This window comes from Muntiacus reevesi, chromosome 22 (assembly GCF_963930625.1).
Source record: "Muntiacus reevesi chromosome 22, mMunRee1.1, whole genome shotgun sequence".
Taxonomy (NCBI): Eukaryota; Metazoa; Chordata; class Mammalia; order Artiodactyla; family Cervidae; genus Muntiacus; species Muntiacus reevesi.
Window position 1 is genome coordinate 12,090,363 of NC_089270.1, and position 27,141 is coordinate 12,117,503.

The following is a 27,141-nucleotide window of genomic DNA, read 5'->3' on the forward strand; positions in this document are numbered from 1 at the left end:
GGCTTCCCAGGTGATAAGGAACCTGCCCGCCAACGCAGGAGATGTAAGAGATGCGAGGTTTGATCCCTGGGTTGGGAAGATCCCCTGGAGGAGGGCACAGCCACCCACTCCAGTACTCTTGCCTAGAGAATCCCATGGACAGAGAAGCCTGGTGGGCTACAGTCCATAGGGTCGCCAAGAGTCGGATGCAACTGAGTGACTTAGCTTGCACGCACTCTTGGTGTGACACATGGGGTCCTTTGAAGCCCAACCCGTGGCCCGTCTCCTGCAGGACACGTGATGCTGCAGCCGCACCAGCTGAACTCGCTGTGTCCTGGGGCCTCCGGACTTTGGCACAACCTCTGTTTCCCTTGGACAGTAACACTCTTGGCTGAGTTTTCCTTGCTTAGCTACTTGTCCTTCAAGACTAGACCCCTCTCCTGGACATTTCCCCTGCATGAGTGTCTCTACTCTTGGTTCTCACCCTGCCCTGTAACGAGTTAACACCACTCAGCAGAGGTGGGGGCTGACCCTGCCGGCCAAGGTCACTCCAAGGTGGCCGCTGTCAGTTCTCCCGGGAACATCCGCCAGCCCCTGGAGAAGCTGATGACCAAGGAAGCAAGGCTCATGGGGCCCGAGGTGCTTTTCTACCTGTTTTTTTTTTTTAAAGTCTTATAATTGCCTTGGACCAAAGATGAATATAATCCAGGCTGGATTCATTATTGTTTATTCATTATTTTTTATTTTCTGTTTTTTTTTTTTTTAAACAAAAGTTAAAACTCTTTTCTGGGTCATTAAAAGCATTGTGGGTTTGTGTACCTGATAAAGTCATTGGTCCTGAAAGGAAGGCCCTGCCTCTGAGGAAACACCCTTCTACCAGCCAAGGGACCCCCTGGCCTCCATCCCTGGCCTCCAGGCCTGCAGCCCACCCCAGAGAGGACAGCTTGGGCACTGCCCATCTACCCGGGTCCCAGAGCCGCCTGGGGTCCTACCTCCTTCCCATGCACCATCATTTCTGTAGTAAAAGCCAGGCAGACGGTGCCTCCGCAGACTGCATTTATGTGCTGTTTGAGGTGTAGACACCCTGGCTTGGCTCCAGGTCCCCAAGGGTTGCCCTGTGACTCCTCACTGGGGGACGGGCCACCTGCACCCGCTCACTCATCGTTCACTGAGTCCAGGAGGCTCCTCGGCCTGCCTGGCGCTTGGGTTTCAGCCTTCCTGCCGGGGCTCAGCCCGTGGAAGTGGACGGGCTTGAAAGGAGGTGAATTCGTTTCCTGGGGCAGCTGTGACAAGGACCGGCAGCTGAGAGGCTGGCGGCCACACATATCTGGAGGCCAGAAGTCCGAGTCAGCCCTGCTGGCTGGACTTCCTCCGGGGCGTGGTCTCCTTGCCTCTGCAGCCCCTGGAGCTGCGCTGCTCACATTTCTTGCCCTTCAGCCCCTTGTCCGTCTCCATAACCTGCAGCCTCTCCAGTGTCTGTCTGCACCAGTGTCCCATTGCCTTCTCCTCTGTAGCCGAGTCTCTCTCGGCCTCCCTCTCAGAAGTTCACCTGCCTGTGACTCCACTCCTGGACAATCCAGGAGACTCTTCTGTCTCGAGATCCTTGACTTGATCCCACCTGCAGAGACCCTTTGCCCATGTAAAGTGAAAGTGTGAAAGTGTTAGTCGCCCGCTCGGATATGCCCCCAGAGGTGGGGCCTTCCTTGCCTCTTCTGGGCCTGGGGGGCGAGGACGGGGGGACCGGGGCTTGCCAGCAGTCCTTGGCTTGTGGCTGCACCACCTCCATCCTCCGTCTTCACGCGGCCTCCCTGAGCGTGTGCCTCTCTGTCCAACGGTCCCCTTTTCATGACCCAGTCGTCCTGGATTAGGGCTCACTCAAAATGACCTCAATTAATGTAATCATACATGCACGGACCCTGTTCTAAATAAGGTCACATTCACAAGTACCTGGCATAAGAGGGGCATAGTTCAGCCTTGACAGGGGCCCAGCATGTGGGGCTGGCAATGTGCCCTCAAGCCCTTGAGCGCTTACCATCCTCTTGATAAACCTGTCAAAGTGAGGGGCTTGTTCCCTGCTTCAGAGATGGGGTGCACAGGGGACCTGCTGTCACGTAGGTGGTGGGCAGCAGAGCTGGGTCCAGTTCTGAGCCAGGTGGGGATCTTCCCGAAGAGGCCCATGGTCCTCTTCTCGGTCAGTGGTGACCACGGTGGGCAGGCACCATGCCCAAGTAGTGAAATATGAACCCGAGTTGTGAAACGTGAACCGGAGTAGTGAAACGTGAACCTGTATTACTCCCCCCACCCCCCATAGGGTGCTTCCCAGGTCTGAGCAGACTCTGGGGCCCAGGAGAGGTTCAGGGTTCACAGAGGCGTTGAGTGGAGGGGAGTGAGGCAGTCTGCGGGTGTGGGAGGCTTTGCCATGCCCCACGCCTCCTGCTTCCCTTGTAGCTCAGTCGATAAAGAATCTGCCTGCAATGCAGGAGACACAGGTTCGATCCCTGGGTAGGGAAGATCCCCTGGAGAAGGAAATGGCAACCCACTCCAGTACTCTTGCCTGGAGAATCCCATGGACAGAGGAGCCTGGCGGGCTACAGTCCATGGGATCACAAGAGTTGGACACGACTTAGCGACTGAACCACCACCACGCCTCCTGCTGACTCTCTGGGGATTTATTCCTTTGCCCTCTTCATTGGCTGCTGCAGGGGCTGTCGTATTCTCATTTTTCAGTGCTATCAGCACCTTGGCCATCAAGCCCAGGAATCCTGGGTGAAAGGTCCGGGCCTCCTCTTTCCCAGGAGGAGAGCCCTGAGGAGGTGCTTCCCCATGGCCCCGTGGAGAAGGGGTTATTTTTACACCTAAACAGATGGGGTGCTGTGAACCAGACTCTGCGTGGCTTCCTATCCAAGGGACAGGTTTAAGGATGCGTGTCTTTCCAAGACTTAGGATCATCATCTTTTTTTTAAAAAAATTGAGATGTAATTGACATAGAGAGAGCATGATATTAGTTTAAGTGTGCAACAGACTGATTCAATATTTGTGTGTATTGAGAAATGATCACACTCTAAATCTAGTTAACATCTGTCACCACACACAGTGACACATTTTTTTCCTTGTGGTGAGAACTTTTAAGAACTCCTGTCTCAGCAACTTTCAAATATGCAACATAGTGTTTTTAACTACAGTCACTGTGCTGTATACCACATCCTCTTGACTTCATTTCAGTTCAGTTCAGTTGCTCAGTTGTGTCTGACTCTTTGTGACCCCATGGACCGCAGCACGCCAGGCTTCCCTGTCCATCGCCAACTCCCGTAGCTTACTCAAACTCATGTCCATCAAGTCAGTGATGCCGTCCAACCATCTCATCCTCTGTTGTCCCCTTCTCCTCCTGCCTTCAGTCTTTCCCAGCATCAGGGTCTTTTCCAGTGAGTCAGTTCTTCACATCAGGTGGCCAGAGTATTGGAGTTTCAGTTTCAGCATTAGTCCTTCCAATGAATATTCAGGACTGACTTCCTTTAGGATTGACTGGTTTGATCTCCTTGCAGTCAAAGGGACTCTCAAGAGTCTTCTCCAACACCACAGTTCAAAAGCATCAATTCTTTGGTGCTCAGCTCTCTTTATGGTCCAACTCTCACATTCATACATGACTACTGGAAAAACCATAGCTTTGACTAGATAGACCTTTGTCAGCAAAGTAATGTCTCTTCTTTTTAATATGCTGTCTAGGTTGACTTATTTATCTTTAATTGGAAGTTTGTATCTTTTGACCTCCTTCACCCAGTTCTCCCACCCCAACCCCCTGCCCCTGGTACCACTAGTCTGTTCTTTGTATCTTTGAGGTCAGTTTTTTTTCCTGTTTGTTTTTTTAAGATTCCAAACTTAAATGAGTTCAAAACAGTGTTTGTCTTATTTCACTTAGCATAAGGCCCTCAAGATTTACTCGTGTTGTTGTGGATGGCAAGATTTCCTTCTTTGTATGGCTGAATTATATTCCATTGAATATATATACCACATCTTTATGCATTCATCCATCAATGGACACTTAGGGTGCTTCTGAATCTTGGCTGTTATAAATAGTGCAGCAGTAAACATAGGGGTGCAGATGTCTTTTCAAGCTAGTATTTTCATTTCCCTCAGATAAATACCCAGAAGCAGGATTGCTGGATCATATGGTAGTTCTCTTTTTAATTTTTTGAGGAACCTCCATACTTTTTCCATAATGGCTGCACCAGTTGACATTCCCACTAATAGTGTAGGAGGATTCCCTTTTTCCCATGTCCTTACCAACCATTATTTCCTGTCTTTTTGAAAATTGCGATTTTAATAGGTGCGCGAGATGTCTCATTGTGATTTAGATTTGCATTTTCCTGACTAGTGATGTTGAGCACTTTTTCATGTACCTGTTGGCCATCTGTATGTCTTCCTTGGAACAATGCCTATTCAGTGCCTCTCCCCGTTTTCTGTTGGATTGTTTGGCTTTTTGCTCTAGAGACATGTGAGTTTTTATGTATTTTGCATATTAGTCCCTGATCAGGCACATGATTTTCAACTATTTCCTCCCTTTCAGTAGGTTGCTTTTTAATTTGGTTGGTGGTTTCCTTTACTGCACAGAAGCTTTTTAGCTTGATGTCTCACTTGTTTGTTTTTGCCTTTGTGGCTTTTGCTTTGTGGGCCAAATGCAACAAATCATTGCCAAGACCAATGTCAAGAGACTTACCACCTATGTTTTTTTCCTAAGAAAACTCATGTTCAAGTCTTTAATCTGTCTTGAGTTAATGTTTATATATAGTGTTAGGTAGTGGTTGCATTTTATTCTTTTGCTCAAGGCTCTCCAGTTTCCCAGCACCCTTTATTGAGGAGACTGTCCTTCCCCATTTTATATTCTTGGTTCTGTGGTCATAAATTAATTGATCGTATACGTGTGGGTTTATTTCTGGGCTCTCTTTGCTGTTCCCTTGGTCTGTTTGTTTCCGTGCCAATACCACACTGTTCTGATTACTGTAACTTTGTAATATTGTTTGAAATCAGGGGGCATGATACCTCCAGCTTTGCTGTTCTTTTCTCAAGATTGCTTTATTTATTTGGAGGCTTTTGTGGTTTCATACAAATTTGAGGATTGTTTGTTCCATTTCTGTGAAAAATGGAATCAGAATTGTGATAGGTCTTGTATTGAATCTGTAGATTTCTTTGGGTAGTGATAGTATGGATATTTTAACAGTATTAATTCTTCTAAGGCATGAGCACAGAATCTTTCCATTTATTTGTATCTTCAGTTTCTTTTATCAATGTCATGGTTTTTAGTGTACAGACCTTTAACCTCCTTTGTTAAATTTATTCTTAGATATTTTATTCTTTGGGATGCAGTTGTAAGTGAGATTGTTTTCCTAACTCTTCTGATAGTTCATTTACTAGTGTACAGAAATGCAAAAGATTTTTGTATGTTGATTTTTTTATCCTGCACCTTAAATTTGTTGATTACTTCTAACAATTATTTGGTGGAGTCTTTAGGGTTTTCCATAGAAAATTTGTCATCCGCAAATGGCAACAGTTTTACTTCTTCCTTTCTAATTTGGATGGCTTTTTTCCCCCTTGCCTAATTGTTCTGACTAGGATTTATAATATTATGTTGAATAAAATTGGCAAGAATGGGTATCCTTTTCTTGTTACTGATCTTGGAGGAAAAGTTATCAGCATTTCACCATTTGAGTGTGCTTATAGCTTGGGCTTATTATATATGGCCTTTATTAGTACGTTCCCTCTATACCCACTTTATTGAGAATTTTTATCATGAATACATGTTAAATTTTGTCAGATGTTTTTTATGCATCTATTGGTTTGGTCATATAATTTGTATCCTTCATTTGGTTAATGTGATATATCACGTCTGCGGATGTTGAACCGTCCTTGCAACCAGGGGATGAATCCCACTTGATTGTGGTGTATGTAGTTAACGTGTAGTTGAATTCAGTGGGCTGATATTTTATGGAGAACATAGTGTAACAACGCTTGCTAACCTGTCGTGTGCCATAGACCTCCTTTTGGAATAATTTCAGGTGCCCCAAGAGAGAATATAAAGGGTTACGGAGGAGGACAGTTCCTTTAGATACAGCTCTCCCTGTGAACAACCGCGCTGTTCTAGACTGTGGGAAGAGCTGCCTTCGCTGCTCCCAGGGGCCGCCAGCAGGTAGCCGGGTCCCAGGCGCTGCAGATTTGGGTGAACAGTAGCCAGGTGAATGTGGGGAGGGGGGCTCAGGGAGGATCAGGCATCGGGCCTGGGTCGGGGGGCTGTGTGTCTGGCCTGAGAACCCAGGTCTGCATCTGCTGGCCATGGTAACAGCTGCAGCAGCAGTGGGCATGCCCGCAGTGACAGCTGCAGCAGCGGTAGGAAATGGTTCCTTCCAGAGCATCCTCTGTGTCCGGATCTGTCCTCTCATCACTGCCTTGAGTCAGTCCTCCAGCATCCCACCAGCCCTGGGTGCTGAGTCCTCTCACTGCTATTGACCTGGGCCCGGAGGAGCCGGGTGACTTACCCAGAGCCTGGCCGTCCCTCCTGGGCACCGCAAGCAGGCAGGATTGCTGTTCCTGCTGGAAAGCCCTGCACGTGCTCTGTGCTGCCTCTGCTAACACACGTCCCCAGGGCCACTGCGCCCACCTCTTCCCACCTCCTTCATCACCCCGCTCCACGCTCGGCCGCCTCTGCTGACCCCCTGGGCTGCCCTCCTGAGCTGGGTGGTCTTGTTCTTGCCTGCGTGTAGCCGCCTCCAGGGTCCCGGATGGCACCTTCCCTGTGGCTGCTATGGGTCCCGAGGCAGTCGTGGCTCCACCCCGTGTCCTCGTGTCAGACTCGGCTCCACGTGCAGGGGGGTTGTCTGGACAGGCCGGAGTGGCCCTTAGGGCAGGTGAGTGCCCTGGCAGCCCAGTGAGGCATCACCGGAAGAGAAGCGAGACGTGGGGGACAGAGACGCTGATGGGACAATGGAGTGCAGAGATGGGAAGGGCCTCATCAGGGTGACACAGAGACTCCTCGCCTGCCTGGGCGTCTGAGGGGCTGACCCCTGGGGGGGAGGCCGAGGGGGTGGGTGTCACCGAGGCTGCAGTGAGCGTGGCTGGGGGGGTGGTGGGCAGGGTTGGAGGTGGCCACTCTCATGGCTGGGGCAGTGGCCAGGGTGGCCGTGTGGGGTGAAGGGAGGGAGCAGTGGATCTGGGCCGGGGACCTGGGCACGGCTCCTGGTCACACTTCCCGACCTGACCCGCAGTGCCTTTGAATGCCCTTTGCACGCCAGGACGCACACTCACCCTGCCTGGCAGCTCCTGGCCTCCAGGGTGTGCCTTCGAGACCCAGAGGCAGCATCATTTTGTCTCCCGATCCCTGGGCCCTGCAGCAGGGGATGTCTCATCACCCGGCCCAGTCTGCTCCGGGACTGTCATGTGTCCACCTCAGACATTCTTGGGCCCATCCCGCGGTCCGCCCAAGCTGTGCTGGGTGCTCCGCAGACGGCAGTGCAGAAAGCCAAGTACCGTGCTTATGGGGACCACCCTCTGGGGAGGGGCAGGTTCTCCCTGAAGACTCTTGTCCAGAGTGGAGGTGATGGGGGCCCCGGAGGGTCTGCCCGGCTCAGCTGGTCCCAGCTCAGGGGTGGGGTTGGCATCTGGTACTCAGGGGCATCTGTGAGACAGCTGATTAGCCAGTGACTGATGCGTCACCAGGGTGACCAGCAGTGTCAGAGGGCAGCCACACCCACAGCTCCATGGCGTGTCCAGCATCCCTGAGTTCCAGTTATAGGTGTACCCCAGGCTGTCTACACTGGGCCCAGAATACAAGAAATGGCCAGTTTACAAAGAAGGTGATGTGTGGATGTGATAAAAAATGAAAATGGTTCAGAAATTGTCCAGTGTGAAGTGACTGTGCTGACCTTCATCCCCAGAGGCCTCCTGGGTCCGTGTTCTGTGCCTCCTTCCAGAGACAGCACCTGTGTACCTTGGTGTGGGCCTGTGTGTGTGTGTGCATCTGTGTGTACGTGTCTGTGCGTATGTTACTGTGTGTGTGTCTCTGTATTTGTTACCGTGTATGTATGTATCTGTGGTCTTCCCTAGTAGCTCAGCTGGTAAAGAATCCGCCTATAACACTGGAGACCCCAGTTCGATTCCTGGGTCGGGAAGATCCCCTGGAGAAGGGACAGGCTACACACTCCAGTATTCTTGGGCTTCCCTGGTGGCTCAGAGAGTAAAGAATCTGCCCGCAATGCGGGAGACCTGGGTTCGATCCCTGAGTCGGGAGGCTCCCCTGGAGGAGGGCACGTCAACCCACTCCAGTATTCTTGCCTGGAGAACCCCATGGATAGAGGAGCCTGGCGGGCTATAGACCGTGGGTCACAAAGAGTCAGACACGACTCAGTGACCAAGCCCAGCATGTGTCTGTGTGTGTGTTACTGTGTGTACGTGTCTGTACGTGTGTTTCTGTGTATTTGTACCTGTGTGTTATCTGAGTGTATGTTTCTCTGTTTGTGTCTGTATATGTGTTACTGTGTGAACGTATCTGTATGCATGCTTGTGTGTATGTATGCATGTTACTGTGTGTGTATATGCATGCGTGTATGTATCTGCATGCCTGTTACTGTGTATGTGTGCATGTGCGGTACATATGTTTCTATGTGTATCTGTGTCTGTATGTTTCTGTGTCTATCTCTGTGTGTGTGTGTGTATGTTTCTATGTGTATCCGTATGTGTATCTGTGTGTCTGTATGTTTCTCTGTGTATCTGTGTATGTATGTCTCTATGTGTATCTGTATGTGTGTGTGTGTATGTTTCCATGTGCATCTCTGTGTTACTGTGTCTGTGTCTCTGTGTGTGTCTGTGTGTGTCTGTGTGTGTTACTGTGTGTGTCTGTGTTTGTGTCTCTGTGTGTGTGTGTGTTACTCTGTGTGTGTCTCTGTGTGTGTGTGTCTGTGTGTGTCTGTGTGTGTGTGTCTGTGTGTGTTACTGTGTGTGTCTGTGTTTGTGTCTCTGTGTGTGTGTGTGTTACTCTGTGTGTGTCTCTGTGTGTGTGTGTCTGTGTGTGTCTGTGTGTGTGTGTCTGTGTGTGTTACTGTGTGTGTCTGTGTTTGTGTCTGTGTGTGTGTGTGTTACTCTGTGTGTGTCTCTGTGTGTGTGTGTCTGTGTGTGTCTGTGTGTGTGTCTGTGCATCTGTGTGTGTCTGTGTGTGTTACTCTGTGTGTGTGTATGTGTGTGTCTCTGTGTCTGTGTGTCTGTGTGTGTCTGTGTGTGTTACTCTGTGTGTGTGTATGTGTGTCTGTGTGTGTATTACTCTGTGTGTATGTGTCTCTGTGTGTCTGTGTATGTGTCTGTGTGTGTGCATCTGTGTGTGTGTCTGTCTGTGTGTGTTACTGTGTGTGTGTGTCTCTGTGTGTGTCTGTGTGTGTGTGTGTGTGTGTATCTGTGTGTGTGTCTGTGCATCTGTGTGTGTCTGTGTGTTACTCTGTATGTGTGTTACTCTATGTGTGTATGTGTGTCTCTGTGTGTGTGTGTGTGTATGTATCTGTGTGTCTGTGTGTGTGTGTCTCTGTGTGTGTGTGTTACTCTGTATGTGTGTTACTCTGTGTGTGTCTGTGTGTGTTACTCTGTGTGTGTGTGTCTGTGTGTGTATGTGTGTCTCTGTGTGTGTGTGTGTGTTACTCTGTATGTGTGCATCTATGTATGTGTGCATCTGTGTGTGTGTCACTGTGTGTGTGCGCGTGTGTATGTGTGCATCTGTGTGTGTGTGTGTATGTATCTGTGTGTCTGTGTATGTGTGTCTGTGTGTGTATGTGTGCATCTGTGTGTGTGTGTGTGTGTGTCTGTGCATCTGTGTGTGTCTGTGTGTTACTCTGTGTGTGTCTGTGTGTGTTACTCTGTGTGTGTGTGTCTGTGTGTGTATGTGTGTCTCTCTGTGTGTGTGTGTGTTACTCTGTATGTGTGCATCTATGTATGTGTGCATCTGTGTGTGTGTCACTGTGTGTGCGCGCGTGTGTGCGTGTCTGTGTGTGTGTCTCTCTGTATGTGTGTGCATCTGTGTGTGTGTCTGTGTGTGTGTCTGTGTGTGTGTCTGTGTGTATATGTGTGTGTGTGTGTGTCTGTGTGTGTGTATGTATCTGTGTGTCTGTGTGTGTCTCTGTGTGTGTGTGTGTCTGTGTGTGCATCTGTGTGTGTGTCTGTCTGTGTGTGTGTCTGTGTGTGCATCTGTGTATGTGTCTGTGTGTGTGTGTGTGTGTGTGTGTGTGTGTGTGTCTCTGTGCGCGCGCTCCCGTGCGCACGCGCGCCGCCGCATCGGCGGCCCTGACGGCGCTGCCGCCCGCAGGTGTCGGTGCTGGTCCTCTTCGCCCTGGCCTTCCTCACCTGTGTCGTCTTCCTGGTCGTCTACAAGGTGTACAAGTATGACCGCGCCTGCCCTGACGGCTTCGTCCTCAAGGTAAGCCCCCGGCGCCTGGCGCCCCCAGTTTACATCCTACCCTGCTGGGCTCTCGGCTCCCAAGGGACGGGCCTAGAGTGGTGGGAGCTCCCGGCGGGGCTGCGGTGGGGATGTGGGTGAGCCTCCGGCCCGACAGGCCCAGTGCAGCCCTGGGGGGCGGTGAGGGAGGGAGGGACACCCCCCAGGAAGTGGCGGTTCCGGGAGAGGAAGACCTGCCCTGCCACGCGGGGGTGGGAGCAGGGCCGGCGACCCCAGCCGCCCGTCCCTGGTCCGCCCGCCGCGAAGCACAGCTGGACTCTGGATGGAGGATGCTCGCTTTGCCGAGCCGTGTGACGCCTCCTCCCGCAGAGGCTGCACGGAGAAGCGGACGCGGGGGCCCGCAGGACTAAAGGGAGAAGCGTGGGGCACGGCTGGGGCGAGGGGACACGCAGGAGGTGGTGAAGCGCACGGGCCGCGGCCCGCTCCCGAGTCCCCCACAGTCGGATCTGGGCCCCGTTTGCTTCTGAACTTCCTGGAGCCAGTGTGAGGGGGAAGACCCCCGCGGTTCCAGGCCTCGGTGCTGCTAGAATGAGGCGGGACCCGGTTCTCAGCAGGAGCTGACCCAGCCTGGTTGCCATCGTCACTGGGCGCCCGCGCTTTGGCTGATGTTGGTATGGGGCCGCGGGGCCCTTCTATGGGCTCCTCCTCTCGCAGCTCCAGAGCTCCTGACGTTCTGTGCCCACCGCGTGGGAGGTCCATGAGGGCACCCTGCAGGCCCCTGGGGAAGGGCTCCGGGCTGGCGGAAGCTCCCCTGCCCCTTCCGCCAGCCTCTGTGCGCACTCTGGGTGGGGCCCAGGCTGGAGGAGTTGCTGGTCTGTTTGGAGGCTCAGAAGATGCTGGGGTTTAAAGGAGGTGGATCCAGAGGCCTGGGGGACAGCAGGGCGGAGCCGGGTGGGTCGGTGGGGAGCAGCGCCCAGGTACCCGCTGGCTGGTCCATACATGGTCTGCCTGGGGGTGGGGAGCCAACCATGGCTAGCCTGTAGGGTTGGCCAGAGACCCCCTGGGGGATGGGGGAAGTGATGGGACGGTACTCTGGTGGCTGGGGAGGCTGCGGGTTGGGAGTGATGGGGGCCAGTGAGATGGCCCAGGAGGCTACTGCAGGGGAGCAGGGGAGAGACGGGGGTCTGGACAGGTCGGTGTACTGAGGGTGGAGCAGGAGTGACTCTGGGAGGCAGGGGCGGCAGGGCAGGAGGGGAGGACCTGGGGGTCACCGAGAAGGTGCCAGGGTGATGTGGGACTGTGCCCTGATGGAACCTGGGTGCGCGGAGGATGACTTCCCGGGGACCGGCGCCCTCGTCCAGGCGGACTGCTCATGCATACCTGCGGCCACAGCCCCCCTCGGGGCTTCCTTCTGGCTCATTCTCTGTGACCCCGAGCAACTTTCCTGTGCAAAGGAGGGTGGACCCGAGCTGTCTTCTCCATCCTGCACGGCCGGGTTCTGCTAGATTCGTTGGTGCAGGTGGGGTCAGGGAGGTGAGGGCCAGTCCCCGGGCTCACCACAGCGCTGGACGGGGCAGGCGTGTGCCTGTTTAATAGACTCTGTAGGTTGATTCTGGGGCTCAGTCAGCCTTGGGGATTTACAGCCCCAGAGAGATTGTTCTGGATCTTCGTCTGCTGGGACTTGGCAGTCTCCCCTGGCATCCAAGGGGCGGTGTCTTTCCTGGAGAAGGGGAGCCTGGAGGGCCGGGGAGCTGCTGGCCTGTTTCCACTGCCCTCGGGCTACGGCTGAAGCAAGGAAGGTGTGAGTGTGTCTCCTTCCTCTCTTTCTGCATGTTCGTGCATGTGATCATGCCGCCACCCGACAGTTTACAAGGGGCTTTTAACTCAGATCTTTGATGCTCCCAGAAACCCTGTGGGGTATAGATGTCTTTAGACCCCATTTTACCAACAGGAAATTGAGGACAGACATGTCCGTGGTGCCCAGGGTTAGGCCCTGCCCTTCATTCATTACTCACTGTGTATTGAGGGCCCCCTCCTGTGTGCGGGGTGGGGTGCTGGGCGTGCTGTGGGGCGGACAGGCAGTGCCAGGTGCCTGCCCTTGAGCTCACGTTCTAGCAGCAAGGCAGCAGACAGATACCCAGACGATGTGCATGCTGCCAAGAGTTAGGCAACAAGGAATATAGGGTGACTGAGCATCTGCGGCCACCTCTTCCAGGAAGACCACAGGGCTCATCCAGCAGGGATCTAAATGAGGAGGGGGCATTGGTGCAGACCTGCTGTGGGCAGCGCTTGTGCTGGGGGGACAGAGTGGCCCAGGCCCCTGAGGGAAGGGCTGATGGGCACAGTGCCCGACTTCTGGGATGCGTGAAGGGGTGGGGACCAGCCCCTTGCTGAGGCTGGCCCCAAGCTGAGGAGTGTCACAGATTTAAAAGGGCAGATGTGGGCTGCGGAGGACCCTAGGTTTCTGGCTTTTTTTTTTTTTTTTAAATAAATCACGAAGTCATCATACGAGCATTATAGAAAGGTCTTAAACATAGTGGGAAATTGCCCCAGACTCCCATGAGGTGTTTACGCTTGGGCGTTCCTCATACGCTTCCCCTTGGGGAGCCTTCGTGTGAGGTTTAATAGCTGACCGTAGGCCAGGGCTGTTGGGACACTTTTCCTGGGCGCCCTCACCCGTCCGGTTGTCGTTTCATGTTTAGAGGCTCCGTGACCTCCCCGCGCTCACTCCTGGCTGACACCTGGCTCTGCCGGGGTCTGTCTGGCCGAAGTGGGCCAGGTCACAGCTTCCTGGGAGCCCCTGCCCCATCCCACTTCCACGTGACTCCCACGTGCCCCCCAGGGTCTTGCCTGCCACCGGCTCGCCCCCGCGCCGCCCCTCTGGTGCCTCCCGAGCATCCCTGTCTTGCTGCCTTGCTGTGTGGGCGGCAGCAGCCGTCTTGTCTTCTCTGGCCTGGGCACCTGGAAGCAGAGACACCCTGTCCCATCTGGAGGGGCCCGTCTCAGCCTGGAACAAAGTCACTCGCTGCCCAGCAGGTGCTGGTGGCTTCAGAAGGTCGTGCCGGACCCTGTGCTGGTGGTGTGGACAGAGTGGAGGCGAGGTGGTGGTGCAGGTGGGGGCTGAGGGGTGCTGCTGGCTCACTGGACGGGGGCCAGCTCACCTGAAGGGCTGGCCCAGGGGTGAACAAATGGTTCACCCCTGCGAAGCGTCCCTGCTCCTTGATGCTCAGGTGTAGCTGGAGGTCAGGACACCAGTGAGAGGTCAGGACACCAGAATCTGCCTGCAATGTAGGAGACCCAGGTTCGATCCTTGGGTTGGGAAGGTCCCCTGGAGGAGGGCATGGCAACCCACTCCAGTATTCTTGCCTGGAGAATCCCATGGACAGAGGAGCCTGTACAGTCCATGGAGTTGCAGAGTCAGACACGATTGAGCAACTAATACACACAATGAGCACAGCTCTTCTGGTAAAATTTTGGGGCTTCCCTGATAGTTGGTCTAGAATCTGCCTGCAATGCAGAAGACCCCAGTTTGATCCCTGGGTTGGGAAGATCCCCTAGAGAAGGGATTGGCTACCCACTCCAGTATTCCTGGGCTTCTCTTGTGTCTCAGCTGGCAAAGAATCTGCCTGCAATGTGTGAGACCTGGGTTCAATCCCTGGGTTGGGAAGAGCCCCTGGAGAAGGGAAAGGCTACCCACTCCACTATCCTGGCCTGGAGAATGCCATGGACTGTGTAGTCCGTGGGGTTGCAGAGTCAGACACGACTGAACGCTGTTCACTTCTCCTCACTCCATCTTCACTCAATCAGCAACAGTGAGTCTTGCATCTCTGAGGTGAGGCAGTAGCTACAGCAGCCGCAGCAGGGAAAACACCCGTGGAGCCTGCCCGGGCCTCTCAGAGGGTCCTGGTTGGGGAAGAGGTGGCGGGATCTGCGGTCGGAGTCAACTTATTTACACAGCTCCACCAGACCCCAGAGCTCTCTAGACCCCCTGTCCCCGACCATGTCCCATCCTTCACCCCCAGCCCTCTTCCCAGACCGGGAGTAATGAGGCTGCAACTTGGAGGTCGGGGGCTGGACCAGGCGCAGTGCCCTCCCTCTGCCGAGAGCCCATGACCCGCCCCTTCTTAGTGTGGGAGGCGGAGCGGAGGCCGTGGGGCAGGCGCGGGGCTGCAGGCCCAGGCTCGGCAGGTCTGTGGATCTCCGGTGCTTGGCCCAGAACTGGTGTGGGTGGCTCTGCACCCCATGGGCAGCGCCCCCCGTGCGAGAGCCCCCGACCCTTGGACTGACACTTCTTCGCAGACGCAAGATCGGTGTCCCCTGTAAGAACTGTTCACGTGGAGAGGAAGCCCTGCATTATGCTTGTTGAGGCTTCTAAATGGGCTCAAAGGGGAGCCTTTCTAAGACCCGGATGTGGTCCCTTCTCCACAAATCACCTGTTGAGCCCGCTGTGACTGCCCCTGACACCGGGCAGTGGACCTGCACCATGGGAAGGCCTCCAGGTCCTGAGGGTGCGTACCACCTGGTGGCCAAAGAGGGCCTCGTGAAGGCTGTGGCATTCGCCGGGTTCCCGTGGTTCTGGCTGCAGCAGCTCCTCCCGCCAAGCCCTGCAGACAGAGCATCGCCACCCCCACCTCTGAGGAAGCTGAGGGCCCAGCGGGGACCAAGCGTGCTGGGCTGCTGGGGCCTGATGATCGCTGGCGGAACGTGAGGCTGCTGGGGGTACGGTCCTGCCCTGGTGCCCCAGCGACCTCGCTGCCTCGTTTCTCACTGTTTTCTGCCTCTGGGCAGTGTTCACAGTCGGCAGCTTTGCGGGTGGCGTCCAGAGCGCTCTGAGCAGAGGCCTTGGGCTGGAGCTGGGTGCTTACCCAGGTGGGTCTCACTGGCCACACCTATGAAAGGGAACTAACGGATCCCAGCTCACGGGGAGACACTGCGCCCACAAGGTGCTCGGCATCTTGCTCAGAAGGAACCAGTGTGGTGACCGGGCCGGGGTCTGGTGGTGGGCTTCGGGTCTGCAGGATAGACCTCCAAGGAGCAGCCCCTTAACGGAGGCAGAGCTAACCTGCCTGTAGCTTCTGGAGGTTGAGGGAGCCTGCGTTGGGCAGGGATGAGGCTCTCAGAGGACGTCCCCCGTGTGTGTCCCTGGCCAGCGCCCACGTCCACCGGACAGCAGCTGCCACCGGCCATCCCGGTGACCATCGGAGACCCGTCGTGGTCTCCATGCTGGGCCCACGCAGGGAGGCACAGGAGCGCTTTGAGCAGCAGGCGTCTTGCTGGGCCCTAGGGGGTTGGTGGGATGCCGCCGGTGCACGTGCCGGTGAGGTGGTTGAGGCTGAGACGCTGCTCCAGGGTCGAGTGCTGGATCCCGCGAGCGGGGCTGGGGGTCCGGCTTAAAACTCTCACTGGTGACCGTGATGTGGCCAAGCCTGGGACCCCCGTCACTGCAGGCTCCCTTCACCTCACAAGGAGATGGTGGTGGTCCTGTGATGCTTCTGTGTTTGGAGACACAGATGGTGTGTCTCCCGCCAGATGGAAGGCTCCTCTCTCGTTAAAGCCGCGGCTGGCAGGCAGTGGGGCTCCGGGAGGTCTTCCTGGAGCCCCTGTTCTGTCTTGGGCAGTGCTGCCAGCCCCTGGGGGTGTTGCCCCTTTCCTGGTAGGGACCACCAAGAGGTCAAAGCCTCTGAGAAGGGGCCACGGGAGCAGGGGAGGGCAGGCAGCTTCCCTGTTGGGTTCCTTCCAACCTGCCTGTGCCACACCCCTCCCATCCCATTGGCCAGAAGTCAGTCCCGTGGAGGGACTCATCCCACTGTGGACGGACACACCCCTCACATCCCATTGGCCAGAAGTTGGTCCCATTGGCCAGAAGTTAGTGCCTGGGAGGGCCAGGAAATGTCCTGAGCTGGGCGCTATATACCTGCTGAGCTCTGGGAGAGGGGGCTGGTGCGAACCGTTCGCAGCCCGCCACCCTTCCTTGGGTGTGTGTGTGTACCCTTCCTTGGGGGTGTGGGTGTGGGTGTGGGTGTGTGTTGACAGTGGGCTGTGGCTTAGCCTGGGGAGGGGGCCCTAGACTCCTGGTGAGCTGGAGAGAGCCAGGGATTTATGTCTCCACGCCCAGCCTCCCCAGGGTTCTGCGGTAGGTAGGGAAGCGCCTCTTCCCTAGTGGACAGGTTCCCCGGGACAGCCCCCCTCTCAAGTGCCCTGGGAAGGAGGGTCCGCGTGGCTTCCTGCTGCTCTCCGGTTCTCAGGGTCACACCAGTCCCTCCCGACCCCCTGACCCTTGCCTTCTCCCCGGCATTTGTGTCCTGCGGCTCCTCGCCCTCTGCTGTGGCCACGGGCCTCTCTCCAGCCTGCGTCCTGGTCCTCCTGCCCCCAGGCCCAGCTCAAGTGCCCTCAAGTGTGTCTCCCCCAACCGGCTCACAGAAGCCTTTCTTCACTGTTGCTTCTGGTGGACATGTCAGAAGTTGCATTGTTTTCTAGTAGATTTAAAATGGGCTTCCCTGATACCTCAGTTGGTAAAGACTCCACCTGCAATGTGGGAGACCCTGGTTCGATTTAAAATAAATCACGAGTGTAAGAGCTTTAGAACAGCAGGAAGAACCGCTAAGTCCCATCACTGTGGAGTTACAGAGGCTCATCCTGTTACGATGCCATCAGCTCACGATGCCAGGTGGTCAGCTCATCACTGAGTCCCCCCCAAACCCAGGGAGGTGCTCGGTGACCACAGGTGTTACCTGGAGACTCACGGCCCGCCTCCTGCGTCGGTGTGTGTGTCTCAGGGGCTGCTTGTCTTGCAGAACACCCAGTGCATCCCAGAAGGCTTGGAGAGCTACTACTCAGAGCAAGACTCCAACGCCCGGGAGAAATTTTACACCGTCATCAACCACTACAACCTGGCCAAGCAGAGCATCACCCGCTCCGTGTCGCCGTGGATGTCCGTTCTGTCCGAAGAGAAGCTCTCGGAGCAGGAGACGGAGGCCGCGGAGAAATCCGCTTAGCGAGATGGGCAAGTTCCTTAACGGTGTCGCTTGAAGGTAACAAGGGGACTTTGAGGGACATTTCATCAAATATAATTACCGATAATTTATAGAGGTTACTCATGTATGGTGCAACCGCTTCTGTTTGCTAATTGCTGCTTTGCAAATACAACTTGCTGTGGACCATTCACGGGCGTAAAGTCAAGTGCGTATCAGCACTGCTTAGGGAGCTCTGCCACCACTTTCCATGTTAGGGAATCTTAATTTAGTGACTTTCCTGGGATTTACTGGATGCTGTCAAAAAAACAAAAAATTTACACTGGACATGCAAGGGGTTTGAACTTCAGATAGATAATAATGCATTTTGTGGAATTGATTTTTGTTTTCTTTTAAACCACATTGCTGTTTTGCAAACTTGACTCCACAGCCGTATCTAGAGTGATCCCTGCTGTGCTAAGGGCCAGCTATACTTCCTGTTTCTTCCCACCTCCCAGAACGGTACTCTGATAGGCCAAGAAGCCCATGCCCCATAGGGAGTGGTGGAGGAGGGTGGGAAGGAAGCAGAGAGGCCCCCGCGGGGTGGCCAGGCACTCCTTTCCCGAGCTCACTGCCGAGTGTGCAGGCGCTGCAGCGAGGCGGCTGCCTCTCTGTACAGAGGGCGCTGGCTGGGTGGACTGGGTCAGAGCACGTGAGGTGGGGACTCTGGGAGGAGGCAGGCGCCTGTCTCCCTGTAGGTAGTCTGTCTGCTCTGTGATGGGCGGAGTAGGAATGAAACCCAACCAGCCCTTTTGTCCATGTCTATTATGAACAAGTTTGCACCGACAAGCCCGTCAGCAGGTTAGTTTTGAAACACTTAGTTGGGTGGGGAAAGTGAAAAGTGTAATTGCTGGTATAAGTCAAGGCTATGTTGATTTTTATTTTGTGGGACAGATGTAACTCCTTTGATGTAAGAAACAGGCTGGAAAGGCTGGCGGGGGGTGGGGGGGGTGGAGCTTCAAGTCCAATTATGACATTTCCATTCACAGTCTTTGTAAGACAGTTATGTTTCAGCCTGAATCTTGACATTAAAAGTATATGTTTACAGAATTGCCAGTTAGATAAACCAAGTGTGTAAGACGATTAAATAGAAAAAAAGACATCCACAGACATTTTCTTCCATGTTATTTGAACGTGTTGTTTCTGGTGGACATGTCAGAAGTTTCACTGTTTTTTGTTTTTTTTAGATCAAAAATAAATGACAAATAGTGCAAGCTGTGTTGTGAACACGCATGGTGGTCATGGCCATCTCCATTACTGTTCCCTGAAATGTGCTTACAAAATATACAGTATATTTGATTATCAAGGGTGTCTGGAAACAGTGACCATGACCTTGGAGCAGGGGGTGGGCAGACAGTGGTGGACGTTGTGAGGCTGTGGGGACGCAAAAGAGCAATAACTGTGCCAGAACGCCTCCTGTGTAGAGAGAATCCATCAGCCAATTCCAGCCCATGTCCACGCAGCGCCAAGGCGACCCTGTTTGTGTTTCCTAATAGACGTGTATTTTATTGACTGTAAACTCGTTCACATGTAACTTTCGACATTCTCACTCTGTGCAAATAAAGAACACAAGGACCCCTCTGGCACCCCGGACTGTCTTGTGCAGAGCCCTCGACCATACCTTGGGGCCCACGAGCGCCGGGGACTTTCTGCACAGATGTGGCTACAGATGCCTCACGAATCCGTACCAGTAGGCGTTCCCAACTCCTGGGGCCCGGGTGGGAGCAGAGGCCCAGGGCCTTCTCTGGACGAAGCTTCTGGGGGGCCCCAGGGGCAGGAGGTCAGGCCTACCCTCCGCAGCAAAGTGCTGGGAGGAGCCAGGCCCCTGCCCACATTTCTTTCCCGAGAGGAGGCAGGTGGGCCCGCAGTGACTTCCTAACCTTAGACCCATCAATAAGACAGTAGGTGGCTGTGGTTCTATTACTAGATTCACAGGCTGAAGGCGAGCTGTCTTTTCCTCTGCACGGGAGTCTGTGCATCAGTTGCTCAGGCACACAGGAAACCACAGGAAGCACAGGTCATCTGCCCTGAGGAGCTACTGACCGGTGTTCTTCCTGCTGTGGTGGAGAATGCTGCTGCCCCCTCTGAATCGGAGACGGTCGTGGGGCAGGACGCCCACCAGGCCCCCTCCCTGGGGCAGCCCCCACCGCCCAGCAGCCCCGTCAGGTGCAGGAATAACCACCCTCCTGCTCCTTCCCTCTGGCCTCAGGATTGCAACGCAGACCATTTTCAGTTGTGTGGTTTTTTTCATTACTGCATGCTTAAGCCACAGGTCTGGTGTTCCTTCTGCGAGCACAGGTCTCAGCCCCGCTCCCTGTCAGGGGCTCCAGGCGCCGTCCGCCGGGCCGCCTAGCTGTCGTACCAGTCGAGGAAGAGCAGGGAGAAGGAGCACATCACCAGGAAGAAGAGCACCCACACCCGGAAGCCGGCGTTGTTCTTGATGGCCTGGGGGAGGAGGGGGGGGGTTGGTCCCAAAGGTCCATGTGTGTCTGCTTGCGCTCCCCCTGCGGGGCTGTGACTGTGGGGCTGCTCCAGCCTGTGCCCATGTTGCACGGATGGCTCAGTTTTTAAGCAAAACCGAAAGGTGGGTTTAAGATCTATTGGAAGACAGACGGGGTATCTCACTCTCGCTGGTCAGCCACCGTGTGGCGCTCCTGCATGAGTCCCCCAGGAGCAACAGCTCACATCCGCCCAGGGTCAGACCCACACAGGCAGGCTCAGCCTGCGTGTCCGCTCCCCTGGCCTGTTTCCTGGCAGTGTGATGGCGGTGGTGGCCCAAGAGCGGTCTCACATCAACCCAAACCTGAGGACTACACCCAAAAAATAAAGTCCACTCAAGAGGGTTGACTCTGGCGGTCCCGTCAATGACCAGGGCTCTGGTCCTCAGTGGGGGTCCAACCAGCTTCTCCAGTGGCACCCAGCCTGGACTTAGGGAGTGGCCCCTGCGCCCCAGGATGGCTCCTCTGCAGGGCAGTGAGCAGACCTTGGGCTGGGCAGGATGGAACCATAGAACCGGTCCATCCCGTGCATGGTCCTGAGATCCGCCCTGTGTGTGCGGCCTTGACGAGGCGACCACCACCCTGGACGCAGCGCCTCCGAGTCAGACTCGGGGCCTAGAGTACCCACCTCTCTGATGTCTTCATTGCCCTCCTTGATATTCTCAGTTGCTCCAACTACTAACTGGTGAATACTGTCAATCTCGGCTTCCTGTGGAGGACAACAGCAGCAGATAAACGTAACTGTCCTCCTTCCCCAAGTGTCCATCACAATAGAAACAGCAGCTGCCACATGCGAAGGGTGGGGGCTTTACACACATGAACCCACCAGTCCTCACAGCACCTGGGAGGTAGGCAACACTCCCATTTACCAAAGGGAAACTCCGGCTCAGAGAAGCTTAGTAACTTTCCCGGAGACACACAGCTCTCAAGTGGCAGGACTGGGACTGGATGGGGGCCTGTGCTGCCTGTACCCCCGCCTGCCGCCTTCCCGTACACTCACCGGACAGGAAGGGACAGACACACACGCGGTCAATCAGAGCGGCTGCCCCACGCCAGGGCTTTCAAGGTGCACGTGACTTTAAAACACACACACTAGCTTCAGGATGGCGCTCTGGTTTGCAGAATTTTAGTCCGAAAACTTGGAAAGCTTACATATGGGCTCCTGGGCTTACACAGAAGCGTCTGGCTAATGACTCACCCGGCACCCCCACATTGCCCTCTAAGGGGTAGGGCTGGCTGTCCTTCCCCCTTCCTCTAGGGGGTGGGCGGGAATGGAAACAAGCTCGGGTTTTAGGGAAACCAGACTGACATGGAACCGGTACCGCAGAGAGGAAAGCAACCTTCAGCCATCTGCTTCCCAGCAGTGAGAGCCACACAGGGTAAGACCCGAGGGCCAGAGACTGCCTTGTTCTCTAACTGTGTCCTGGCGACTCTCCCAGCAGGGGCAGGTGCTCCCGTGAGTGTGTTGTTAAGAGCCACCTTGCAACACAGATGAGAAATCCCAGACACACACAGCTCTTTTCGGGTCTTAGAAATGCTGGGAAGCCAGGTGTGGCTCAGTCTGTGCTCTGCAAGCCCCTCCCAGGTCAAGCCCCGGACCCTGGGTGTGACACAGGCTGGGCCTCGCTCCCACCCCGCGGGGTGCCCGTCCAGAACTCCAGGACAGCTGCTTCCCGACCTGAGAAGCAGCCCCCTAACCAGAAGCAACCGTGAATGGCGATCAGTGCTCCTCGGCAGCTGGGCTGAGGAGCAGACACGATGGTTGTGGAATAAGAGCTTCTAGTGCACTCAGCCACTCAGGACCTGAGTGTTTCTCGCTGCGCGTGGGCTCCACCCATTGGTGACACTCTGGCTGTGCTAGTGAAACCGGGCATCGCCCAGGTCGGCCGCAGCCACACCCACAAATAACAACGGTTCCCAGTTCAGTTCCCAGTTTCAGAGAGCCCAGGGTGGGCCGGGCACTTCCTATTCTCCACCCGAGAGTGACTCTCGTGACCTGGGCCCCAGTCTGCAGAGGGGGAGGGGGTTAGGGGGTACCGCAGGTCATACAACGAGCAATGGGGAACCAGGTTGCGGCGGGCTGTCTGGCTCTGCCGGGGTTCGGGGAGGGAGACATCTGATTGAGCTGTTTTCTGTAGTAGGTTGCTGAACTGATGAGCATTAGGCTTCTAAATGGAGGCTTAGTATATATGGACTAGAACATTTCCTGCAACATGCTCGTAAAAAGAGCAACTCCTATGAACCTGAACAACCCTGAGTGCCCAGTCTGTAATGATCTGACTCCAGCTGTGTGGTTTAGGGGACATTTTGTGAGTGGAGTCTCTTAAGTCAAGTGGCCCAGTTTAACACAGTAGAGAAAAATGATTTTGTCTTTCAAACCCTTCCATTCTGTGGATGCTGAATACAAAAGGGAAATTTTATCAGGTGTTTTCTAAAAATTTTGTCAGTTAGTGGCTAGAACTTCCAAACAGTAAGCAGGTAGAAATGACATGAAAATCCACTTATGAGAACAGTCACACTTCCTGTGAGGACAGGACACCCGAGGTGGCAGGGACCTGGCATCTGGGAGGGCAGAGTCTGAGCCTGCAGCCCTGCTGATTGAAAAACTACTACCCATCAGGCATTGTGTTGGGCACTTTCCGTGGGTTATGTCTGTGCCTTACGACAACCATAGAAAGGCTGCTCCATCTTATAGATGGAAAAAAACTGTGGCTCAGAGAGGCTCCCCAGCTTTCCCGAGGGCACTCAGAACCGCAACCTAGCTGCCTCCCGTGCCCCATGTGCTCTGCCTCACGGGGCTGGGGCGCGTGCAAAGTTGTCCCACAGTCCATGGAATTCTCCAGGTCAGAACACTGGAGTGGTAGCTGTTCCCTTCTCCAGGGGATCTTCCCAACCCAGGGATCCAACCCAGGTCTCCTGCATTGAAGGCGGATTCTTTACCAGCTAAGCCGGCAGAGAAGCCCAAGAATACTGGAGTGGGTAGCCTATCCCTTCTCCAGCAAATCTGCCCAAGCCAGGAATCAAACCCAGGTCTCCTGCATTGAAGGCGTATTCTTTACCAGCTGAGCCACAAGGAAACAGCTGCAGAGGCCTGATGACCTCAGAAGAAATGTCCCAAGTTCTGAGTAGATGCCCCTTTAAGTTAAAACTGAAAACAATTATTTTTTCTTACCTGCTGTAAAACCTTCTCTGTGAAGATCTCTTGGAGTCTGGAGATTTCAACCACTTTCCCTTCGATTTGCCTTCATTAAAAAAAAAAAAAAAGATTTAACTTAACTGTTTGTACTTGGTGATCTTAACAGCAATGTCACACATTTCTGAAGAAGTCTCTTCTAAGTGAAGGCGTGGGAGGGAGGGGACGCCACGGTGGCTCACGGTGGCCTGCTCAGGACACGGGCTTAGGAGGAACAGGGGCAGAGGCTCACCCTCCTTGCTGGTTCCCCTTTGATGCCCTTCAGCTTTCTGGGTGTACTGGAGGGTCTGGAAGCCCACCCCTACCCCTTCATAAGCTGACCCCTGGGACTCCAGACCCCTGAGTCAGTGTGGGGCCCGGAGCACGTGGCTCCAGCACTTAGAAAGGGCAGAGTCTCCTTTAATGCTGAGCCCTGTCCTAGTAACAGTCACACGTGGTGGGGACTCAGCCAGAGTGTGCTGCTACCCAAAACTCTGTTACCACTCAGCAGGTTAGAGGAAAGGGTACACTTGCCATTCAAACCAGCTCTCTGTGGAGAGGAAACCTCCTTTGGTTCTGGCTGAAAGTATCCCATCTGGGTTCCGCACTAGAGCAGGTGGGCCTCTCCCGGTTGCCTGGGCAGCACGGGTGACCCTGGGGTGGTCTACGGGGTGCGTGTCTAGAGGCTGAGCTCCCAGCCCAGGAGAGGGAAGCAGAGGAGCGGAGAGGAGAGTGAGGAGGGGCCAGGGTGGGAAGAGCACCATCTCAAAGAAGCACTGGGAGGCCCGCCTGTGAGGGCAGAGGCCGCCAAAGAGCCCAGGGCGGCGGTCAGGGGGAGACCCCCGCACTCAGTCTGCAGGGCTGTGAGGCTGATGTGTCGGGATGCGTCTTCTTTTGGGAAGTGGCCACGATGCAACAAGAGTTTCAGCGCATCCTTTCAGAACACTCCTGGCATTCCCAGGGCGACAGGCCCGAGCACTTTCACTGGAGGGCTGGGCAGTGACCCTACTCACGTGGGCCATGGCCACAGGCCTTCTGCGTGGCTCATCACCACGTGGCCAGACACCAGTGGAGCCCTCTGCAGGGCTTCCCTCTGCCAGCTGCCCTATCTACACTTAATTAAGCCCTTTCATCTTAGGGTAGCTAGGTGCAGACAGTCCCTTCCTGGCAGCTGTCGTGACCTGTGCCATCATGACCTCTCAGATGGGGCTGCAGCACCCGGAAGCCTGGAGTGGCCCACGGAGGGTACCTCGCAGGCCCACAGGTTGAGGGGCAGTGAATTCAGGCAGCTTCCTTACGGGGGGCGGGGGCGCCGGGGGCAGGGGTAGCTACATTTGGCCCAAGAGCCACATGTGGATGCCTGAGCACCAAACTAAATGAATAAAGTTTCTACTTTCTGGGAAAGTTGTAAACTAGGCCATTTGCTCACCTGGGAACCCCACACACATACCTCACTTCGTCAAACAGACTGTTCATTTCACCAATCAGGCGCTGATTTTCTTGTTCAAACTGTAAGAAAACAAAACACATTAAGGATAATGTCACACTGAACTCAAGTCTCAAAGCAACCCAACCAAAGGCAAGTGTCTAGTACAGCGAGTCTGTGTAGAACTCTTTGATCAGCCGTCCGAGAATTACGCCGGAGCTCCTCTTTCCAGCAAGGACCGAGGCAGTTTTGCTGGAAGACCCTGAGGATAGCCAGGCTGCAGGAAGAAAATGAAACCCCACAGCACAGCGGGGCTGCCTGAGGCTAGACCTCTCGTCTCACTCGTGTGAACTGCAAGCATACGAGCTGACTTTAATGACTGATGGGGAGCGTGGAGGCGTGGGGGTCACCCTGTGATGCGTGAATCACTTTGTGTCTCCAACCTTCTGTGTGACTGTCAGCGGCTTGAGGGTGGGAACCATACTGGACCCACACCCCTGTTCCAGCTGCAGTCACACCTACAAATGTTCTCCGACGCACCTGTGTGCCGGGCCCTGTGCGGAAACAGAATGGAGATCGTGGCCTGCAGAGGCTGGACGTTCAGCTGCAGACCAGGCCACCCTGCCTTAGTTCAGCAACAGGGATGAGGACGATGAGGCGCTGGGCTCTGCCTCCGCACCTGCCGGGGAGCAGCCTCGCTGTCTTCATGCCTTCCCTGCCTAAGGTCCGCCCTCACATCTCTCTCCTTGGGTCTGCCCTCTTTCCCTTTTGGCCTAGGTGATCTGGTCTCTTCCACCCCTGCACCATAAGCATGGGGCCGCTCACACAGAGGCCTCCACTCCACCCCAGGCCCACCAGGTCAGAGGATGGAGAGTGGGGTGGGAGGGGGTTGGGGGAGCGCTGGGGAAGCCCCACAAAGGGCCACCCCAACCACAGCAGGCTGCCTTGCCGGCTGCTGACATGGTACTGAGACGGCCCTCCTAAATTTGTGCATCAAAAAGGCGATTTAAGAGAATATAACTTCACTCCTGAGTTTGAAAGAATCTGCTCTGTTAGCTGTCAGCAGTTACCAAAGAGTCCAGTATTTAAGAAAAAAATATAATTACTTCAGCATGTGGATGCTAATTTGACTAATTCTCTCAGGTACTTTTACTCAGGTTTTGGATTTTTCCTTTTGGCAGGGGGCATTTCTTTGAATTTTTCTAATGACAAAATATGGCCCTAATCTTTTAAATCTACAAGTCCTTTCATGCTTTTGAACTATTTCTAAACAAAATTAACTAGTGGTTTGAGGTGGTTTATTACTGGAATGTTCCTTGGGAACAAAGCTTGCTTTTTTTCCTCCCCAGCTGAAGGGCATGTGGCTTCCATTCAGGCCTTTGTGTTACTGTTCCTTCTGCGGGGCTCCTGGTTAGCTGCGTCGGAAGTGGATCACATTCTGGCTCTGATTTCCTGCCAGATGGGTTCTTGAAGTTACCTGAGAAATTCCCCATCCCTGGAGAAAGTGAGAGAAACAAAGGCCTGAAGGGATCAAGCAGTAAGGTGGGATGACAGAAGAGGTGTGCCTATGGCCAGCTTTATGGAGAGCAGGCTCCATCCAGGGGGCGGGAGTTACAATGAAACTGCATTAACAAAAAACCAACACAACAGAACCTGTTTCCCACAGCCCAGAGCACGGGAGCCTTTTATCGCGATCTGGCCTGTAGATGAGGCAGTGGCCAGGCTGCTGCCCGCATTCCCCTGCACAGGAAGGGTGGTTTCCGAGGTTGTCTGGGTGGCAAACCTGCACACCTCCCCCCTCATCTGCTCAGTGAGGAAGACAGCTACCGAACACCAGGGGAGGTGGGGGACATGCCAGGGGCTCCGATGACCCATTTCCTGTGTCCTCAGGGGGACTCCCTGGCTGACCCTGGACCAGTCACTGGCCTTCTGTGTGGCTGTCAGTTTCTCTTTGTGAACAGACATGGTGGGTGATTCTTATCCTTTCCTGCCTGATCCTGAGGGTGGGGAGGGAAGGCTCCTCCATCTTCTAAGCTGTTTGTCCTTGGGCAGGTAACACCCTCTCCGTGCCTCTGTCTTCATCACTAAACTAGGGATAGCTGGAGTACTTAGAAGAGTTGTTAGGAGGTCAACTTCACCTCTATGAATGCTTATTCTTGTTATGTCATCTCTTCAGGACTCAGATTCTGGATAAGCAAAATGAGTCATTAAATGCTTTGGAGGACCCTCCCTGGTCTTCCCTGGTGGCTCAGCTGGTAAAGAATCTGCCTGCAATGCGGGAGACATGGGTTCGATCCCTGGGTTGGGAAGATTCCTTGGAGGAGGGCATGGTCTCCTTCCCTGGAGGATGCCCCTGGACAGAGGAGCCTGGCGGGCTATGATCTACGATCCATGGGGTCGCACGGCGTTGGACACGACTGAGCGGCTGAGCACGAGGCACAGCACCCGTTTCGAGTTCGCGAGGACCACGTGGCTCCGGGTCACGTCCGTCTCTGGGCGAGAGGGATCCACGCACAGCACTCACGGCGGGGCTCCCTGGCCCCACAGGGCACCATAGAGCCGCAGCCCCACAGTCAGGACCAAGGACGGGGGACCTCCAGGGCCTGGGAAGACATACCTGCCGGCGTCTTCCTCTA

General features: G+C 54.7%; 2 protein-coding genes across 5 annotated transcripts in view; one reads left to right on the forward strand and one right to left on the reverse strand.

The window, feature by feature from the left end:
* NSG1 (neuronal vesicle trafficking associated 1) overlaps nt 1-27,141 on the forward strand; it is a 47,959-nt gene that overhangs the window by 14,451 nt on the left and 6,367 nt on the right. Inside the window, exons 4-5 of one of the 2 annotated variants that reach the window (XM_065913907.1) lie at nt 10,310-10,420; nt 17,194-17,430. In XM_065913907.1, the coding sequence (XP_065769979.1) occupies nt 10,310-10,420; nt 17,194-17,394 (312 nt within the window). In that variant the 3' untranslated portion in view covers nt 17,395-17,430. Of the gene's footprint in view, nt 1-10,309; nt 10,421-17,193; nt 18,478-27,141 lie in introns of those variants that run through there. The other variant, XM_065913905.1, reaches the window with a different exon arrangement.
* The window catches only part of STX18 (syntaxin 18), a 110,060-nt gene continuing 101,440 nt past the window's right edge, over nt 18,522-27,141 (reverse strand). For all 3 annotated transcript variants that reach the window (XM_065913902.1, XM_065913903.1, XM_065913904.1), the window contains 4 exons: nt 24,530-24,588; nt 23,080-23,149; nt 20,536-20,616; nt 18,522-19,854 (listed from right to left, as the gene is read on the reverse strand). In XM_065913902.1, coding sequence (XP_065769974.1) covers nt 19,759-19,854; nt 20,536-20,616; nt 23,080-23,149; nt 24,530-24,588 — 306 coding nt within the window. In that variant the 3' untranslated portion in view covers nt 18,522-19,758. The remainder of the gene's footprint in view (nt 19,855-20,535; nt 20,617-23,079; nt 23,150-24,529; nt 24,589-27,141) is intronic.